The sequence below is a fragment of the Schistocerca cancellata genome, chromosome 1 (assembly GCF_023864275.1).
Source record: "Schistocerca cancellata isolate TAMUIC-IGC-003103 chromosome 1, iqSchCanc2.1, whole genome shotgun sequence".
Classification (NCBI taxonomy): domain Eukaryota; kingdom Metazoa; phylum Arthropoda; class Insecta; order Orthoptera; family Acrididae; genus Schistocerca; species Schistocerca cancellata.
The window spans coordinates 137,654,810-137,676,982 of NC_064626.1; the positions used below are offsets into that span (position 1 = coordinate 137,654,810).

The following is a 22,173-nucleotide window of genomic DNA, read 5'->3' on the forward strand; positions in this document are numbered from 1 at the left end:
CACATACCATCTCAGCTCGTGATATTTCTTTTCATTTCCACCGTCTCTTCAGCGTGCTTCATTTTTTTCTGTCAGTAATTTTATTACTATATGTTGCAATCCGATGTCATTCACCCTGTACATTGAGCGAGCAGTAAAGGAAGCCATAAAGAAATGGAGAGGTTGCTGAAGTTCAGGGAGAAGAAATAAAATCCTGAGGTTTGACGAGGACATGGTAATTCTGTCAAAGCAATTGAACGGAACTATGTTGCTGTTGTTGTTGTTGTGGACTTCATTCCGATGCAGCTCTCCATGCTACTCTGTCCTGTGCGAGCCTCTTCTTTTCCGAATAACTACTGTAATCTACAATTTTCTGAATCTGCTTACTGTATTCATCTCGTGGTCTCACTCTATGATTTGTACCCCCAGCCCCCTCTCCCACCTCCCCCTACACACTTCCATCAAATACTAAACTGGTGATCCACTGATGTCTCAGAATGTGTCCTAACAACCGATCCAATGTTTTCGTCAAGTTGTGCCAGAAATCTCTGGTCTCCTCAGTTCTATGAAATACGTCCTCATTACTTACGTGATCGACCCATCTAATCCTCAGCATTTTCCTGTAGCAACACATTTCGAAAGCTTCTATTCTCTTTTTATCTAAACTATTTATCGTCCATGTTTCGCTTTCATACATATTTACTCCCCGGACAAATATCTTCAGAAAATACTTCTTAACACTTAAATCTGTATTAGATGTTAATGGAGCATATTGTTTGTTGAAAACGGGTTATAAGATGAACATCACCAATAATAAAGAACAATGGTAATGCAATGTAGTAGAATTAAATCAGGCGATGCTAAGGAAATTGGATCAGGAAATGAGACACTAGAAGTATCCTAGTAGGTGAGTTTTCTTATGTTGGTTGTAAAATAATCGATAATGGCCGAGGTAGAGAGGGTATAAAATGCAAATTGGCAGTAGCAAGGAAAAGAGGGGTTTGTTTATATCTAATAGAAATTAAACCTTAGAAAATCTTTTCTGGAGGTTTTTTTCGGGAGTGTGACCTTGCACTGAAGTGTAACTGGGTCATAAACAGTTCGGACAAGTAGAGAACACAAACTTCTGAAATGTGGTACTTCAGAAGAATGCTGAAGATGAGATGGATAGATCGAGTAACTAATGATGATATATAGAATCGAATTTGGGAAGAAAGAAATGTACGGCACAACTTCACGAAGAATGGCATCGACTGTGAAGGAATGGCTCTAAAATGCCAACATTCTTCAAGAGCCCTCTGCATTGTGAGTGATGGACAACTCCACGCGTTATTTCTACTACTCATGAGTCATCCAAGAAAATTATGCCAGGTGACAATAATGAGTAAAAACAAGCAATATATGTTAACGTGTTCATTCTTTTTTGTTTCCAAGGCTAGCAATTACACTAAGAACAACAGATGCTAAACTTATTTTCTTGAGCGACTCAGTGCTACGTTTATTTCAGTTTCTGGACGTTGTATCCTGTTTAGTGACGCATGAATATATGTTGCATTCATTGATGATGTAATCCTATCCATTTTACAGACGTGAATACACTGCGTCGCCCCCATCGCCACCCCCTACCCCCTCCAATATTAAGGCAAAATCTGTTTTCAGAGAGGCGATAACTATTTATCTGAGGAAACAGCGTTAATAATTTCTTCTGTTGACTGGATTACTCTCTTTCAAATTCTGAAGGTGTCCGGGGGAAAAAATTTAGGGAGCGAAAGGCTATTTACAATTTGTACAGAAACAAGATGGCAGTTATAAGAGTCGAGGGGCATGAAAGGGAAGCAGTGGTTGGGGAGTGAGTGAGACAGGGTTGTAGCCTCTCCCCGATGTTATTCAATCTGTTGAGCAAGAAGTAAAGGAAACAAAAGGAAAATTCGGAGTAGGTATTAAAATACATGTTGTTGTTGTTGTCGTGTTCAGTCCTGAGACTGGTTTGATGCAGCTCTCCATGCTACTCTATCCTGTGCAAGCTTCTTCATCTCCCAGTACCTACTGCAGCCTACATCCTTCTGAATCTGCTTAGTGTATTCATCTCTTGGTCTCCCTCAACGATTTTTACCCTCCACGCTGCCCTCCAGTACTAAATTGGTGATCCCTTGATGCCTCAGAACACGTCCTACCAACCGATCCGTTCTTCTAGTCAAGTTGTGCCACAAACTCCTTCCCAATTCTATTCAATATCTCCGCATTGGTTATGTGATCAATCCATCATAATACATGGAGAAGAAATAAAAACTTTGAGGTTTCCCAATGACACTGTAATTCTGTCAGAGACAGCAAAGGACTTGGAAGAGCAGTTCAACAGAATGGACAGTGTCTTGAAAGGAGGATATACGACGAACATCAACAAAAGCAAAACAAGGATAATGGAATGTAGTCGAATTAAGTCGGGTGATGCTGAGGGAATTAGATTAGGAAATGAGACGCTTAAAGTAGTAAAGGAGTTTTGATATTTGGGGAGCAAAATAAATGATGATGGTCGAAGTAGAGAGGATATAAAAAGTAGACTGGCAATGGCAAGGAATGCGTTTCTGAAGAAGAGAAATTTGTTAACATTGGGCCGGCCGCGGTGGCCGTGCGGTTCTGGCGCTGCAGTCCGGAACCGCGAGGCTGCTACGGTCGCAGGTTCGAATCCTGCCTCGGGCATGGGTGTGTGTGATGTCCTTAGGTTAGTTAGGTTTAAGTAGTTCTAAGTTCTAGGGGACTTATGACCTAAGATGTTGAGTCCCATAGTGCTCAGAGCCATTTTTTGTTAACATTGAGTATAGATTTAAGTGTAAGGAAGTCGTTTCTGAAAGTATTTGTATGGAGTGTAGCCATGTATGGAAGTGAAGCATGGACGATAAATAGTTTGGACAAGAATAGAAGATTTCGACATGTGGTGCTACAGTAGAATGCTGAAGATTAGATGGGTAGATCACATAACTAATGAGGAAGTATTGAACAGAATTGGGGAGAAGAGGAGTTTGTGGCACAACTTGACTACAAGAAGGGATCGGTTGGTAGGACATGTTCTGAGGCATCAAGGGATCACCAATTTAGTATTGGAGGGCAGTGTGGAGGATAAAAATCTTAGAGGGAGACCAAGAGATGAATACACTAAGCAGATTCAGAAGGATGTAGGTTGCAGTACTGGGAGATGAAGAAGCTTGCACAGGATAGAGTAGCATGGAGAGCTGCATCAAACCAGTCTCAGGACTGAAGACCACAACAACAGCAACAGCATTCTCTATAACAAAGTTGGGTATAATGCTAGTGTCATCTGCAAGAAACACTTGAATATAGAGTGGAAGATCATTCACACAAAAAAGTAAAAGGAGTGGACCAAAAATTGAACCCTGTGGAAGTTCCTTTTTATTTTCGCTCTAAGCAACTAAATTTTTCTCTTCGCCCAGCACTTTTTTAAAAATCATTCAGCACAAAAACGTGGCCTCTTTTCCTTAAATGGTTCGTAAAACCATTACTTAGGTAAAATTTTAGCTTTTACGAAAGAGTGCCACGATCCACACAATGAAACGCCTCGGACAGATCACAAAACTTCAGCAGCTGGCTGCATTTTGTCGTAGCCAACGGAGACCTCTCCCCCACAACAGAGAGGCAGCCGTGGGTGCGGCAGAGCTGGGGGCAGCCTCGGCGGCGGCTGTCCTTTTGAAGAGGCCGCAGCGCCGGTAGGTGGGCGTGGGCGGCGGCCGGCCGCGTCGGCCCCTCTCGCTGTCACGCCGCTGCTGGCTTATCTCAGGCAGCCCCAGGTTCCCTCCCTCTCTCGTCTCGTCTGCCTGCGCCTCTCACCCGACTCCTCCACGCACTACTCTGTCCTCACAAAGTCACTCCATCCTCCACTCACATCTGCACTTTGCAGGTGAAGCCAGAGGGCACCAGTTCTCAAATTAACACTATGAAGCGCTTTTTGTGGTCTTTGACGTGTGAAACAGGAGGGAACACTGACAGGGGGACCATCCCCTTCTTTCACTCTGTCACAGCAGATGCTATTGTAACAGACTATTGTAATAGACAGCCAACAATCGATAGACAAAATGCTGGTTTTCAAATAACCTTTACCATGGTTGCGACGGATTGAAACCTGTCTTCCTCAGAAGGACAACGTGCATACAATGCGATAACAAAACTTACAATCCTAACGTCTTGGACCAATTTACCTGCCAAACAGAAGCTACTCTGTACAGCAAATGTAGAAATGTCACAAACAACATCATGTATACCAATTAGGACAAGTAGTACTTGCAAACTTCACATTGGCAACCAGTCAGTAAAGCTGTCTCCATATGACATGCGTTGTCAACAGTCTATATGTCCACATGTAAAAGTTAAAGCATCTAGGCTCAAGGGATTGTCACATCAATAAAACGAATCTCTTAAAATAACAGCCCATGTTAACAGCTACATGCTGACTGAGGGAGAGTGGAGAGCGTGGATACAAGGAATAGGCATGCGCCTCTGGATTTGTTTTTCTGGAACCCACGCTCTCCATTCCCTTCAGTCGGCATGTAACTATCAACATGGTCTGTTACTTTAAGAGATTCGTTTTTCTCTTGATTCTATGGGGCCTTAACTTTTACATGTGGACATAAAGACTGTTGCCAACACACGTCATGCGGAGACAGTTTTACTGACTAATTGCTAATGTGAAGTTTGTAAGTACTACTTGTCCTTCTTTGTGCGACTCAGCATTCTGCTATATGGTCAGTAGCAACTATCCTTTTCATCCTGGATTTTCCATTGTTTGACTTGTCCTATGTTGGTACACGTCATGTTGTTTTTGACATTGCTATACTTTTTGTAGAGAGTAATTTCCGTTTGACACGTAATATTGGTCCATGACGTTTTGGTTGGAAGTTATGTTATCGCATTATATGCAGGTTGTCCTTCTGAGGAAGACAGGGTTTAAATCTGTTGAAACCAGGGAAAAAGGTTACTTGAAAACCACCATTTATTGCAACTGGTTGGCTGTCTATTACACTTGCTGTTACGTAACCGTTGCTTTCGTGCAGTCATGTTCAAAATATTGTCTTTAAAGATAAACATACACTACTGACCATTAAAATTTTTTCACCAAGAATAAATGCAGATTATGAACGAGTATTCACTGGACAAATATATTATACTAGAACTGACTTGTGATTACATTTTCACGCAATTTTACTGCATAGATCCTGAGAAATCAGTAACCAGAACAACCACCTCTGGCCGTAATAACGGCATTGAGACGCCTGGGCATTGAGTCAAACAGAGCTTGGATGGCGTGTACAGGTACAGCTGCCCATGCAGCTTCAACACGATACCACAGGTCATCAAGAGTAGTGACTGGCGTATTGTGACGAGCCAGTTGCTCGGCCACCATTGACCAGACGTTTTCTATTGCTGAGTGCTCTGGAGAACGTGCTGGCCAGGGCAGCAGTCGAACATTTTCTGTATTCAGAAAGGCCCGCAACATGCGGTCGTGCATTATCCTGCTGAAACGCAGGGTTTCACAGGGAATGAATGAAGGGTCGTAATACATCTGAAATGTAACGTCCACTGTTCAAAGTGCCGTCAGTTCGAACAAGAGGTGACCGAGACGTGTAACAAATGGCACCCCATACCATCACGCCGGGTGATACGCCAGTATGGCCATGACGAATACACGCATCCAATGTGCGTTCACCGCGATGTCGCCAAACACGGCTGCGACCATAATGATGCTGTAAACAGAACCTGAATTCATCCAAAAAAATGACGTTTTGCCATTCGCGCACCCAGGTTTATCGTTGAGTACACCATCGCAGGCGCTCCTGTCTGTGATGCAGCGTCAAGGGTAACCGCAGTCATTGTCTCCGAGCTGATAGTCCATGCTGCTGCAAACGTCGTCGAACTGTTTGTGCCGATGGTTGTTGTCTTGCAAACGTCCCCATCTGTTGGCTCAGGGATCGAGGCGTGGCTGCACGATCCATTACAGCCATGCGGATAAGATGCCTGTCATTTCGACTGCTAGTGATACGAGGCCGTTGGGATCCAGCATGGCGTTCCGTATTACCCTCCCGAAATCACCGATTCCATATTCTGCTAACAGTCATTGGATCTGCACCAACGCGAGCAGCAATGTCGCGATACGATAAACCGCAATCGCGCTAGGTTTCAATCCGACCTTTATCAAAGTCGGAAACGCAATGGTAGGCATTTCTCCTCCTTACACGAGGCATCACAACAACGTTTCACCAGGCAACGCCGGTCAACTGCTGTTTGTGTATGAGAAATCGACTGGAAACTTTTCTCATGTCAGCACGTTGTAGGTGTCGCTACCGGCGCTTACCTTGTCTGAATGCTCTGAAAAACTAATCATTTGCATATCATAGTATCTTCTTCTGTCGATTAAATTTCACGTCTGTAGCACGTCATCTTCGTGGTGTAGCAATTTTAATGGCCAGTAGTGTATATACGCAAATGAAAGTGGAGAAAACCTAATACGTGGTACAGTTGGGAACCACTCTCTTCCATGCACTTGACAGTGGTTTGCAGAGTATGTATGTAGATGCAGATGTATATACCGTGTGTTTCTCGCCGTCGCACTGTCTGCTACCACCTTGCAGCGCTACTCAGTCGCTACTAGATTACTGGCAAGTTTTCATGGCCGGCCGATGTGTCCGAGCGGTTGTAGGCGCTTCAGTCTGGGACAGCACGACCGCTACGGTCGAAGGTTCGAATCCTGCCTCGGGCATGGATGTGTGTAATTTACTTAGGTGAGTTAGGTTTAAGTAGTTCTAAGTTCTAGGGGACTGATGACCTCAGATGTTAAGTCCCATAGTGCTCAGAGCCATTTGAACCAAGTTTTCATGTTTTGCTGGCTCTGTTAATAATACACCGTTAAACCGAATACTCACTACCGTCCTGTTGAACGTACACAGGAGATTTGACTCTAATAAGAGATCTCTGTATGTATCGAGAGATTAGTTGGCACTTTTCCTTTGACACTGGGCGTACCTTGATGTACAAGGCGGGAGGTACTTGTATCGGTGGACTCCATTTACACAATACTGCTGTGACCACAGTCAGCTGCATTTCGTTAACAAACGTGCGGATGGCTGTCAGTGCAGAGCGCGTGGAACTGCTCGTGGACCGAGCGGCAAGTGGCGGCCAAGGCGAAGGCCCTCGCGCCGTTACCAAGGTGAGCGGCTCGCAGCTGGCTGCTGGAGGCTGGTTCCTCGGTCATGTACGTAGGTGCACCGTGGGCGGTCCTCCTGCTTGCTGATCACCACCTTCTAAGATTTCGCTCAAATTTCGCGGCTGCAGTTTGTGACACATAAATGGATGCATGACTGGTTACGTTGTGGCCAGTACCGTCTACTACTCGAACTAACTAATGTGATTTCAATCGACGTCTGTATCGATCTATGACACCTAGCCACAAGAAATCGATTATCAACGATATTAAGGGCGACTAGGACATCTTGGACTATAGAGTTCTTTGAATACCATCTTCTTGTCATAAATATTGAACCCCCAATTTTAACAAACAAAACAGCCGAAGATAACAATACGAGTATTTTTCTTTTTTGAGTTATCAGTCTTCTGACTGGTTTGGTGCGGCCCGCCACGAATTCCTCACGCCGGCTGATGTGACCGAACGGTTCTAGGCGCTTCAGTCCGGGACCGCGCTGCTGCTACGGGCGCAGGTTCGAATCCTGCCTCGGGCATGGATGTGTGTGATGTCCTTAGGTTAGTTAGGTTTAAGAAGTTCTAAGTCTAGCGGACTGATAACCTCAGATGTTAAGTCCCATAGTGCTTAGAGCCTTTTTTTTTTGAATTCCTCTCCTGTGTCAACCTCTTCATCTCCGAGTAGCACTTGCAACCTACGTCCTCAAGTATTTGCTAGATCTATTCCAATGTCTGTCTTTCTTTACAGTTCTCTTACCATCTACAGCTCCCTCTAGTACATTTCCTGATGCCTTAACAGATGTTCTGTCATCCTGTCCCTTCCCCTTACCATTGTTTTCCATACAGTCCTTTCCTCTCCGATTCTGCACAGTACCGTAGCGTAACTTATAAGTCCATTTAATTTTCAACATTCGTCTGTAGCACCACATATCAAATGCTTCGATTCTCTTCTGTACCGGTTTTCCCATAGTCCACGTTTCACTACCATAAAATGCTGTGCTCCTAACGTCCATCCTCAGAAGTTTCTTCCTAGACTTCTCTTGGTCAGAAATGCCCTTTTTGACAGTGCTAGTCTGCTTTTGATGTCCTCTTTTCTCCTTCCATGTTTGGCTATTTTGCTACCTACGTAGTAGAATTCCTTAACTTCATCTATTTCGTGACCATAAATCCTGATGTTAAGTTTCACGCTGTTCTCATTTCTACTGCTTCTAATTACTTTCGTCTTTCTTCCATTTACTGTCAGTCCATATTCTGTACTAATTAGACTGTTCACTCCTTTCAGCAAATCCTGCAGTTCTTCTTCGCTTTCACTCAGTATAGCAATGTCATCAGCGGATTGTATCACTGATATCTTTTCACCTTGAATTTGAATTCCACTCCTGAACCTTTCTTCTATGCTGTCATTGCTTCTCCGATGTACAGATTGACCAGTATGAGGAAAGACTACATCCTTTTTAATCCAAGCACTTCGTTCTTGATCGTCCACTCTTATTATTTCCTCTTGGCTCTTGTACATATTGTGTATTACCCGTCTCTCCCCATGGCTTACCCCTATTTTCTCAGAATTTCGAACATCTTGTACAATTTTACATTGTCCAATACTTTTTCCAGATCGACAAATCCTATGAACGTATCTTGATTTTTCTTCAGCCTTGCTTCCATTATCACCCGCAACAGAATTGCCTCTCTGGAGTCTTTACCATTCCTAACGGCGAAATGATCAGCATCCAACACATTATCCGTTTTCTTTTTCATTCTTCTGTATATTATTCTTGTCAGCAACTTGGATGTATGACCTGTTAATATGACTACATTCACAAAGAAAACTATGACAGTGGCTTTTATAGGTTAGGAACCCATAACAAAAAAATGGATGTGAGCAGCACAGTAGCAGAACAGGTCAGCCGTTTTATTTATCTGAGATGTGATATCATTTGCGAGTACGACAAAGATATAGACGGCAAAGTAGCAAAATATTAAAACATATGTCGAACAATAAAAAGCTTCTTTAGAACAAGACACAAACAACAGCAAAATATTAAAACATATGTCGAACAATAAAAAGCTTCTTTAGAACAAGACACAAACAACAGCAAAATATTAAAACATATGTCGAACAATAAAAAGCTTCTTTAGAACAAGACACAAACAACAGCACGACTGAAATTTTACAAAGTAATGTGTAACTCCAAAGTACCCTACGAAACTGAGTTGTGGGTCATTTACAGACAACAGCAAACAAAGATCCAGGCAGCTGAAATGAGATTTCTTACCGCTGTCAAAGGCTGTAGGAGAGTAGACAGATTAAGAAACAGGGGCGTTAAGAAGAAATTAAACATATGTATCGCAAGAAACAAAATCGAAGAGAACAGGTGAAAATGGCGTGAAACTGTCGACAGAAGGAAGAGTGTCAGACTAAATTACAATGCCAGAAATTGTAATCCGGTGTGCCAAAGAAGTCTGGGAAGGACAAGAAACAGGCAAACGCTTAAAACCTGAAGTGTGGAAGAAAAAATATCGATTAATTTTTGCAACATAGCAAACATGTATCATGTAAGACACAACGTGGGAAACGACGTAGTGTTCTAGACAAAGTGGCAAAACATAAATGTACTGTTCGGTAAAGTACAGTGTTTGCAGCAACTTCCTTATTGAGCCGTACGACCATTTGTCGCTTCATATAAGCAGACCGCTTACAATAGGAACACCGCTCGGAATCGACAGGCACGTTACAAGAATTTCGCTCGCACTTGAGGCGATGTTGCAAAACGGAGGCTGCATTGCGTTGCATCTAACACACTGCAACGAAGACCTCGCGGTATAGCATTTACCGACGGAATCAACCAACCTCGGTATCGTGAAACAACCCACATTCTGAACTCGTTGCCCCACAACTTCTAAATATTTAAAGAATACCATGATAACGACGATAACCTTCAGCTTGAATAAAGACTGTTTGTTGATCACTGATTTCCTTACCACAGAGCGTCATAGGGTCTGCAAAAATTGAAGTCAATATACTTAGAATAGGTGATACAGCGACGTCACTAACAAAATGTATAAAAGGACCACTCAGATTATATTTTATTATTGGCGTCACGTTCTATGCCAAGTGCAATAACTCGATTTATTTTACGTATCTCATGGTAATAGCATGTTGTCAAAGAGAGTACTCAATAAAACATTTTCTTTTTTTTTTTTTCGAGAAGCTACTTATCCAGAGGATCGCGACATTATTTTCATTACATTCTCTTTTCCATTTATTACGTTCTATGAGGTAGAGCCTATTTCTTTCTTTTGGTGGCGTCAGGAACGTACACTTCTTTGGCGCTACGCGAAGCGCTCCTACAATCGGCAAGAAGCTGAACTGACCCCAAAGTAAACACGGGCCCAAGGTTCTGTCTGCCTTCGCCACTGAGACATTCTCCAAAGAGCTGTGACCTCGTTTCAGTGACGCAAATCCTCTCAGATCTCAACAGGCCATCCGTCACATCTACCCGTATACTTACATCAACACTCATATCCTGTCCACGTTAGTAGTGTGTTATTGGGAAGGACACGAAGGAGTTCCCACTGTTTCAGAGGAATTGATAATGTAGGTTAACTTCATAGAATAACACATCAGCAGACTGAGGGAAGACAGATTAGTCAGACAAGTTATCAATTGTAAACCAGTTGGAAAGAGCCGACGACCCAGGGACAGATGATTTCAATCAAGAAGAAGAAGAAGAAGACGACTTTAAAGGATTGAGTTTTGCCTCTTTTGAAGAAGAATTTATAGGATTGAATTTCGGCTTTGTTTGTGAAGTACAAATTGTTCTCTCGTTACCTATCTTACAAAATCATCCATTAGCACGTTTGTGCCATCATCAGCGTGTTCATATTTTACTGATACTTGAAAATACAAGATTTTCACTATTACACGTGCCACTGAAAATTTCACCTAAAACAGTTGTTTAAGTACTGAAATCTGTTACCTTAGCTACCAGTTTGCTAGGATTTGTAGAGCTTTGATCAACTGTTCGGATAGTTTGTCATCTCCAACAACATGGTGTCTATTGTGCAGGTAGTCTGGTAGTCTTAACAGTAATTATTTTCACTTTTTGATGTTATTTTGTTGCTAGAAAATGACTCTCTACACTATTTCGTGAATACCTAATGTTTCTTTTCTTGGTTTTGTGGCCTTTAACTTTCAACGAAGAAGTCGATACCTACCGTAATTAATCTCCGTTGGGTTAATGAGCGAGAAATACGCACACCATCGTTGGTGCTTTCTCGTGGCAAACAGGTTCTCGTAAACTTGTAAACAGCTCCTAACGAAGTAACCGCTAGCAGCCCAACGTAGACTGAGAATTAATGTCAACTGGATGATTGTCGATCATCGTTGCAGATATTCAGTACCCAGTCTGGCAGACAGTTGGTTAGACAGAATTATTCACACCACTGTTTTGTAATTTCTAAAAGCGAGCAGAAACATGGAAACGGAGAGGGGTGGCACCTATAGAAACACTAGCTTTCAGTCTGGTGGTTACTCAGGCTCAAATCGAGCTCGAGGTATCAGTATTCAAATTCAGTATTGATTATTTAAAATAAATGCAGGTAAATATTAGAGCGGTAGTTTGCAAAAGGCGAAACCATTTTGTTGCTGCGCTTCTCATCACAAGTCTATCAACGTGATGATATGTCTGACAAAAAAAAAATGGCAAAAAATAAATAAGTTACTTTAGATACGATCATTTAGAACATTGGAAATGTCGTACAGCTGTTGTAATGCACGGGAATCAATAAAAATGGTTACCTTCATTCTAAACTATGGGTGTTAGGGCACTTTAAAAGTTTGACAAATGCTCTAACTTTCTCATTACAAAGAAGCCAGTTGTCTATTTAGTCTGAATCTGTAGCCTTTGAGAAATATGTTTCACCATATGGATAGTACATCATCTAAGATGCTTTTTGAACAATCAGAAAACGAGGAATGAACCTAATTTTACATACATGAATTGGCTGGAATTTACTATGAGATAGCATCTTCGATATGGACGTATGTCAGTGAACATTAACGCTTTCGAAAGGCGATGCTCCACAGCTGTAACCCATTGTGTTAAAGACATTGCAGATAGTTGCCCAGTAAATCTCTTTTCTTGTACTAAAATTTCACTGAGCAGGCCATAAACAATACAGCTGCGGAAAACTATTAACTCTAACATCAAAATAAGCGTAACTGTTACAGAACATTATGTTAACTCTGTGTCTGATCACAAAACATGACTTATAGATGTTCTCTGCGAGTCAAGCTTAAGTTTAGAATGAAGTATGTTTCACAGGCCGATTACGATCTGTGAATTGAGACTGGTAGCAGAGTAAAGAATTTCATTTAGCAGCTGTCGGTGCATTTTCCAAAAAGACTGTCGTAAAATTGACACTGAAAAAATAAAAATTTGAAAAGCATTGTTTAAATACTAAATAACACCCTGCCTGCAGAACTTTGTATGAGCTACGAGTCTTTGGGGCAGTTCTCCACGAGCCGTCTTACCAATGGCTTTTATGTACAGCAACGAATCTGCACTTAAAGATCTAACAAGAATATCCACATCATACTCCGAACACCACCTAACTGGGTGTGGCGGAAGGTACTTCTCGTACAACAATCTCACCCCCCCCCCCCCTTCTTTTTTTCTTTCGCGAATGGAGCGTGGAAAGAATGATTGTCGGTAAGCCCCTGTATTAGGTCTTAATTTCTCGTTGTCAGAAGAAGAAGACAAATACTGCTCCTGATTATTTTTCTACTTAGCTTGCAAGTCTAGGTATGCCAAATACTTCGTCCATAATGGACTGTTTATCTAGGACTATAGTTTATTAGATAATACACAAAAAGATTAAGGATTTACAGCTTCATTCATTTTTATTTAAATGACCAACAAACATTTCGGTGGTAATGCCATCATCATCAGGTGTAGTTACATGTGATACATGTTTCCATATCTAGGGATATGGAAACATGTGTCATCGTATTTTGCAGGTAGCGATGAGGCAAGAATGTTGTGTATCCTCTTGTCTACATATCTGGATGAATACGTTTGCTGTATGCTGCCATAGTACACTACATATGTTGTCACTACATATTTTAGTATCACAGTATTTTATAAATGTTGCAAGACGAAATATAGTCATTTTGCCTCATCGCTCTCTGATAAATAGACAACACACCGACATGCCAAAAATTAATCCTACGACTTAAAAATATCTTAATCTATCTGATAATGATGGCATAACCATTGGAAAGGGAAATGGTGTTCAAAATAGAAGCGACTGAAATACTAAATTGATAATTTTCTTTTGAATGAAGCCTAGATGCATACAAAGAGCAGATTTAAATTTGTCCCATCAGGAAGTCCTCTAGATTTTCGATTAGTGCGCAAACTTCTCAACGCACTGGCAACACTCTAAAATTGTGTTTTAAACAAAAAAACTACAGGTTCCCGGGTTTTTCCTGTTTCCAGGTACCTCCTGCATAAGAAATGTCTCGTTTCCAATAGTAATTCAAATACCCCATGTTTTTGACTATATTTGCGACCAGTAGCACTGTGCAAAAATCTTCGTCGAAAATTTGTATATTTTTTATTAGGATTTTTACCTTTATTTAGACATAATAGAAAGAAATCCGAAAAAAACTAATTATTTCCAGATTTCTGTCACCAATATACATATTTATTAAAGAAGTAATAGACACCAAAATGTTTATTATACGTAATTTACCACCGATTGTGAATCGCTGACCTGAAGAGTCACTTGAAAAACAGGAAACACCTGCACTGATAAAATTCAATAAACTTCATTTCACAAAATTATTAAACTAAACCAAAAGAATTTCAATTTTTTTTACAGAATCTTATAGAAATTATCAGACATATAAAAATAATCCATTAATTTATAATGAACGAAGAAATTTCAGTAGGTGCTGTTAGAGTACCTATCTCTCACAACTTTTACGATCATCAATGTTCAGATCTGACATTTTGAAGAATTTTTGATCGAAGTATAAATTGGCTGCGCGTTTAAGCTTCTCTCACGCTTATAAGCTAAGTCGGGATGTTCCACTTATAAAAGAACAGGAGACCACTCCCCTCTGTACCAATTCTTCGTGACTGTACTGTAATAACTGGGTGAAACCATTCGCCATATTCGTCAGAAATTGACGCGCAGTTTTGAGGAACGAAATCGGATAATGCTTGAAACATTATCGCGAAACTTTTTATAGTATGACAACAGTTCACCCACTACCTAGTTATAATTTTGTGCTCTCTTATTTCCTAAGAAGTAGAAACAAATACTTTTAAGGAAAATTTGATATATTTTTTATTTTGTCTTTTTCATTTTCATGAACGTACAGTTTATTGCTGCAATGGTTGCCGGTTTCGGGCTGACTTGTCTATTCACAAACCGCACACCTTGTTATCAACCGTAACTGGTTATGTAAAATGGTGCCAAAGAGCACGAACAGCTTTGTAGAAGAAAGTCAAATTCTGAGCAACAAATACTCTTATTGGTACGTTTGGTTGAGTTTTGGAACACCTACAACCGTCCCTTCGATATTACTTATTAAATGGCTACCTGTGTCGGTGATTCAGTACACCATCCTTAGGTCTTAACTGACACAGAGGGGGTTAACTCCAATAGTACACGCGATTCCATCAGTGGCCAACATCTGTGAACTGGTTTCTCATGGAGTCGTGTTTACGACTGGAGTTAACCCCTTCAGCTTGAGTTAAGATTTGAAGATGATGTACTTAATCACTGAAAGTGGTTGCAATATAATAAATAACATCGAAAGGTCACCTGTAGGCATTCCATTTTATTACATAAGTGAACGACTGTTAAAGTACACACGTAGGCTCTTTTATCAGTGAGAGTATTTGTCGCTCACAGTTTTGACATTCTTGTACAAAAATACTGCTACCTTTTGGCACCATGTTGTATAACTAGTTACAGATGGTATCAGCGTGTGTGATTTGAGAATGGGCGCGTCAGGCCGAAACCGTTAACCACTGCAGCAATAACTTGTATATTGCCTCGAATTGGCAAACATTTTTAAAATTTTCCTACAGAAACTTCTCCTCACATTGTAACATTTCATCGTCTTGCTCGTAGCTGGCAAGCCCTCGAATTTGTAGGCCAAACAGTTTACCAGCTTCGAATTCGATCCACTGCATTGTTGGAATTTTTCCCTCAAGTGTTTATGGGCCTAGCGTTGGTGATTTATTATCTTCACAAAATTTTTCATGAGTTGTAAGAAAATCACTTCAAAACAAAACAGGACAAGTTGCAGTTACTACCATCTACTGTACTAAATGATGTAGTGTACTGAACTGGTAATTCCAGTGAGTTGTTGTAATTTTTCCCTCAAGTGTTTATGGGCCAAGCGTTGATGATTAATTATCTTTGCAAAATTTTTCGTGAGTTGTAAAAAAACACTTCAAAACAAAACGCGAGGAGAAGTTTCAGTTACTGCCAACTACACTACTAAATGATGTAGTGTACTGAACTGGTAGGACTCGAGAGGTGGATGCTATTTTTGTTATATTGTTTCATTCCTGTCATATGTAAGTTATCCGTAAGCTGGCAACAAATTTCCTCTCTTTTCCTTTGTGGATGAAAATCTTTGCAAAAAGAAAACCAGAGATAAGTTTTAGTTTTGTATGTGATGTTCGTTATCAGTTCAACTGAAATTGTAAGAATTAGCTAGTTGAATGGAATTTACATTTTCACTGTTGCGCGCGGTAAGCATGATACGTGACCATCGGCGCAAAGGTAGGCGAGATTAAAGAGGAGGTTAAAGAGTTTGGAGAGCTAATAACGAAATAATGTAAAGCGGGAGAGGAAAAGGCGAAACGCGGCCGGCGGTGCCGGTGACTGTCAAGATCAGCTGCTCGCCACAGCGGCCCACGCCGTCGCTTTCGAACTTCCCGCCCCGGTACGCCGGGCGCCGCCCACCTGTTGCTCGGGCGTTTGTTTACAACGCGTCGCGAGTGCAGCGTCGGTGGGCGTCTACGCGCGGGCAGAGGCGCGCAGCAGGTAGCAGGGCAGACTTACCGGGCGGCCCCGCAGGCGTGTGTGAGGAGCGGCTGTGTGGCTGTGGCGGTGACGTCCGTGGGGAGCGAGCGCCGGACACTGAGTGCCGGCCACGGGCGCTCCGGCCGGCGCGCCGCCGCGGGTCACGTGACGGCTACGTCACGCGGGCCGCCGCTTTCCTTACAGGTACACACGGCACGGCACGCGCTGCGGCGCCGACACTTGCGAAATACGTACCCGCTCGGCCCTTTAGGCATTTTCTCGGACCTGCTGTGACCGGCTGCTGATTTTTGTGCACGTCTGCTCTCTCAGCTTCTCCGATGGGTAACGCTAGTACCAGGAACTACCCTCTGCTCCAGAAAATGGAGTGTTCTGAAAGGATGAGCCACTGTGCCATCGTCTGTCACTTGATAATTCTAAATTGCGACACTACAGAGCATTTCTTTTCTAGTTAGTCGTATGGAAAGGGTATTAAAATTCAAGGAGAAAAAAAAATCTTGCCAATCCTGGCCTATGGGATGGAGGTTATGTGCGACAACCTGACAGGAAAAAATCTAGAAACACTAGAAAAGGCAAAATCGACTTACCTAAAAAGAGCACTAGGTCTCTCAAAAACAACAAGATCTAGACTAGTGAACTTGCTAGCCAGAGAAGCATTCCTTATTCAAGACATCAAACTTCCAGGAAAAAAAAAATGGTGCAAATGGCTCTGAGCACTATGGGACTTAACTTCTGAGGTCATCAGTCCCTTAGAACTTAGTACTTACGCGTAACTAACCTAAGGACATCACACACATCCATGCCCGAGGCAGGATTCGAACCTGCGACCGTAGCGGTCGCGCAGCTCCAGACTGTAGCGCCTAGAACCGCTCGGCCACCCCGGACGACTCCAGAAATCAACTGAAGATCATGGAGGATAATCGAGAAAAAATTTGGCCGGAGTTCTATGGCACCGAAGCAACGACGAACCGCTCATGGACGGCACTAAACTTTGAACTGTGACATGTCGTAACTAGACTACCTATTAACGGCGTTCATCATCTAATTTGCAAAAACAAATCTTATCATGACTCAACCACGACATATGCATGTGAACTGTTTGACGAAGCCTATGAACGATAACACATAGAAATGTGCAGTAAAACAGTGAAATCTATAAACGAATATGCAAAAATGTAAAATGAAAATGTAAATGTAAAATGTTAAGCAAAGTAACTGTATATGGCTATTTGGCTGCAATTTTATTAAATAAAGTATAGACGGCAGAGGATTTGGAAGATTCAGCTGAGCGGATGGACAGTGTTTGGAAAAGAGATGCAAAAAAGAATGCCTCTGGTTTTTTATGTCAAAACTCTTAAAGCTTTTTAAATAAAACGGTTAACATTCTACATCTTTATTCACGTCCACAGACGCAGCCGGAAAAAAAGTAGTACGCCTGGAAAGATTTTTATCCGATGACGGCGTATGCCACCCGTGGGATGGTAGATGTAATGATAATGGTTTAAGCGTCGTCCTCCAACAGACAGTCTAGTAGCATAGCTAGTAGAGAGTCATCTGTCTTTGATCTTTAGCAGGGAATGCTTACAATTACGAGGGTAGTCCCAAAAGTAAGGTCTCCTATTTTTTTATAAGTCGTAGAGATGTTTATTTCTACAATGGTTTACATCAGTTTATAGCTTGAACATTTAGCTATTTTTCGACATAATCACCATTTCTGTCGATGCATTTTTGTAGACGCTGTGGCAGTTTTTGTATGCCCATGTCATACTAGCTTGCAGCCATGCTGTTCAGCAAGTTTATGAACCTCTTCTTTCACCTCGTCGTCGCAGCTGAATCGCTTTCCGGCCAAAATGTTCTTTTAACCTAGGGAACAGGTGATAGTTACTGGGCGCCAAATCAGCGCTATAGGGTGACTGGGTGATTATGTTCTACTGAAACTGTTGCAGGAGAGCAACGGTTTGCCGAGCGATGTGTGGGCGAGCGTTGTCATGGAAAATGTGTACACCCTTGCTGAACATTCCTCTTCTCCAGTTCTGAATTGCCCGTTTGAGTTTTTTCAGAGTATCACAGTACCTTTCAGCGTTAACAGTGGTCCCAGTGGGTATAAAGTCGACCAACAATACCCCTTTCCGATCCCAGAAAACGGTTGTCATGACTTTACCGGCAGACAGTGTTTGTTTGAATTTCCAAGGCTTTGACGAAGAAGGATGCCGCCACTGCCGTGATTGTTGCTTGGTCTCAGGTGTAAAGTGGTATGCCCAGCTTTCGTCACCCGTGACAACTGAGTCCAGAAAGTTGTCCTGTTCGGCTACAAGGCGGTGAAGAAATGCGCGGGAAGCATCAACTCGTTGCCGCATGTGGTCCTCAGTCAGCATGCGTGGCACCCACCTTTCGCACACCTTCCCGTAGTTCAATGTTTCCGTTAAAATTCTGTGAGCGGTGCTTCGAGAAACCTCAGGATCATAGAGGGTGATTCGACGATCTTCGCGCATGCTTTACTCAACCTTCAACACTGTCTCCTCAGAAATTGACAGTCTCCTTTGTTCGTCCTGAATTTCGGTCCGACCAGCTGCAAACTCTGTACACCACTTACGGACATTTTTGACATCCATGCACGACACACCATACACTTCCGTCAATTGGCGATGGATTTCAATCGGCGCAGTGCCCTTTGCGTTCAAAAACCGTGTAACTGCGAGCAATTCGCACTTGGCGGTAAAATCAAACGGGAGCTCCATTCTCAACGGCTGCCAAGCCAACACAGCGCCTCAGCGCGGCGTGCGCATGTTTACACACAGTGCATGAAGCACTCTTCATAACAGTGTGACCAACTGCCACACAAACAGAGTTCCGTACTTATAAAAAATAGGAGACTTTACTTTTTGGATTACCCTCGTAGAAAGCTCAGTGTGGTGTAAACACGTGAAGCAAGCAGGTAACCATGCCATGGAGACACACTCGTTCTTCCTACAGCCAACTCAGCAGTTTGAAAGGAGTCAAATTATGGCCTTCCGAGCGACGCGATTGTCCTTTTGGAGAGTTTCCACACACGTTGGACGTGCTGTGTCAGCTGTGCGCCAGTGCCGGCATCAGTGGTCACGTGAACATTCTCACACTCAGACGAGGTTCTGGACGTCCACGCAGCACAGACGCCCGCCGGGACCGTCGTATTGTAAGGGCAGCTGTGGCAGATCGCGCAGTTAACACAGCACAGGTAGGACGGCTTGTGAGCATAGACGTACCAACACGAACTATTGCGAACTGTTTACGAGCAGCGTCCTCGACTAAGACCACAACATCGACATGCACGGGTCAAGTGGTGCCGTCAGAGGATATCTTGGAATGGCGCATTGTGGTCTTCAGCGATCATTGCAGATTCTGCCTGCATGCAAGTGACGGTCGTTTGTGCCTACAATGTAGACCTGGTGAGCGCTGTTTTATAGAGTCCACTTGTCTGACACAATCTCCCCACTGCAGGCCTTGTGGTCTGGGGTACTACAACTCTTGTTCACTTTTGGTGTTTCTGGAGGGGACGCTAACCAGCACTTGGTATGTGCAGATTGCTGTTATATCCATTCTATTGTGTTTCTTGCAACAGGAAGGTGATTTGTTGTTCCAACAGTACGATGCTCGTCCACACACTGTCCGTGAAACTCCATGTGACCTGCAATACGTGCAGCAACTTCAGGAAGGTGGTTTGTTGTTCCAACAGTATGATACTCGCCCACACACTGTCCATGAAACTCCATGTGACCTGCAATACGTGCAGTAACTTCCCTGGCCAGCATTATCTCTGGACTTGTGTCCAATCGACACTACTTCTTCAAGACTGCATGGAAATCCACTACTTCTGTGTGCAATTTCTTTTACTAATGAGACTTTGTGAAAAAAAAGTGTAACTACTATTATGATGAATGATCAGGACTGTCTTTATGGACTGTGAGAAAATTTTAGCTTTTGACCGACATTGTATCAATAAGTGTGTGCATTTGATATCTTTGTTATTGTAATTATGAAAAATTTTATCAAATCATTATTGGCCACTGCCCAAAACAAATTGTAAAATTTTTTGTGGGGAGCATGGGGGCTATGTAAGTAGGCTGTTTAGGTTTTCTTATTGGCAACGTTACGTAGCGCTCTGTATGAAAATCACTGGCTGTGCTGTGTGCAGTCTGTGGCTAGTTTGCATTGTTGTCTGCCATTGTAGTGTTGGGCAGCGGCAGCTGGATGTGAACAGCGCGTAGCGTTGCTCAGTTGGAGGTGAGCCGCCAGCAGTGGTGGATGTGGGGAGAGAGATGGAGTTTGGAAATTTGTAAGACTGGATGTCATGAACATGTATATTATGGTTTTTCAACACTACTAAGGTAAATACATTGTTTGTTCTCTATCAAAATCTTTCATTTGCTAACTATGCCTATCAGTAGTTAGTGCCTTCCGTAGTTTGAATCTTTTATTTAGCTGGCAGTAGTGGCGCTCGCTGTATTGCAGTAGTTCGAGTAACGAAGAGTTTTGGTGAGGTAAGTGATTTGTGAAAGGTATAGGTTAATGTTAGTCAGGGCTATTCTTTTGTAGGGATTTTTGAAAGTCAGATTGCGTTGCGCTAAGAATATTGTGTGTCAGGTTAAGCACAGTCTCGTATACAATTCTTCAAAAGTACATGAACAAGACGAGCTTGTGTGGTATAACGTAACCCGAGAAGTATTCACTATAGAGTCAGCGCCAGCCTTGCTGGCCACGGAACTTACACTAATACGGGTGTTTCATCATGGATTGATACTTGGTACTAGGGAACCGCTTGTGCTACCTAACTGCAAATGTAATGATTTCTTATACTCCATTTGCACTGTTGCAACAATAAATCTTGAATGAAGTGGAAACCTCTAAAAGTTTGTACTAACTGTTTTCTCCGGCTTTGTACTTGCAGCCCTCTGCCACTGGAGGGCTCCGAATTGTAGCGTGCATCATGGCGATGTGCATCATAACTATGTTGGTGGATAAGAAGCAGTGGGCTGCGACAAATACAACAATTCGACGCCTTGGGTGCACTGTCATCGATCGTCCTCCGTAGAGGCCAGAAGACTTACAGGACATCTTCGAACTCTTCTCTTGGTCACATTCTAGGGTTGGAACCCCTATTCATTTCGTAAATAAAAACTGCTTGGTCTGCTCTCAGGTTTACAATTGCGATAGGGATATGTTTCCAGATGTCTACGCTATCGTCATCGCAGTCGCCCTCGCCATTGTTGCCAGTTTACACTGCCAATCAATGCTTTCGCTGCCAGTGCTCACTACCTGTCATTTCCTACGCTGACAGTCATCGTCGTCGCATCCCGACCTCGCCCTCGCCACTGGTCATCGGCAGCCAGTCTTCGCCTCCATCGGCCAGTCACCGCAGTTTCATCTCCTGTTCGTCGCCGCCGCTGGTGCCATTTGTTTTTTTGCCGCCACTGCATCACACCGGAGACATTCTCATCATTTGCAACTTCACCACAGCCCGTCACTGTCGTCCCAGCGCCCCTTTGGCGTCCGCTCATCCCCCTCAACGCTGCGCATCACTGTCCACCATCATGGATCGTCTCACAACAATTATCGTCTACACTTCTCCTGCTGCCACCATCACCACACGTAGCACAACCAACTTCCTACACCTATCCTCCCTTACCTACAGTAACCTCTTCCACAACAACCATAACCTATGCAACTCTCTCCGTCTGCATTTACCCATCTAATTTCCCGTTCAGCCAATACTCATCGGGCACAACATCCACCACTGCCACATGCGTAACAGCCCGCTGAGCAAAAATTGCCTCAGATGACAATATGAGCATCGCCTCATCGACCCTCACTGCACCAACCAATGCATATCATGCTGAAGGACTTGCATTGCTCAAAGATAACCCCGAACTACGTCACAGCTCGCCA

The 22,173-nt window shown here is 42.8% G+C and overlaps 1 protein-coding gene across 1 annotated transcript in view; it reads left to right on the forward strand.

Annotated features, from left to right (window-relative positions):
- LOC126100931 (translation initiation factor IF-2-like) overlaps window positions 1-16,538 on the forward strand; it is an 80,800-nt gene extending 64,262 nt beyond the window's left edge. The window contains exon 4 of the mRNA XM_049911937.1: window positions 16,052-16,538. Coding sequence (XP_049767894.1) covers window positions 16,052-16,538 — 487 coding nt within the window. The remainder of the gene's footprint in view (window positions 1-16,051) is intronic.
- Window positions 16,539-22,173: the final 5,635 nt, after the last annotated feature.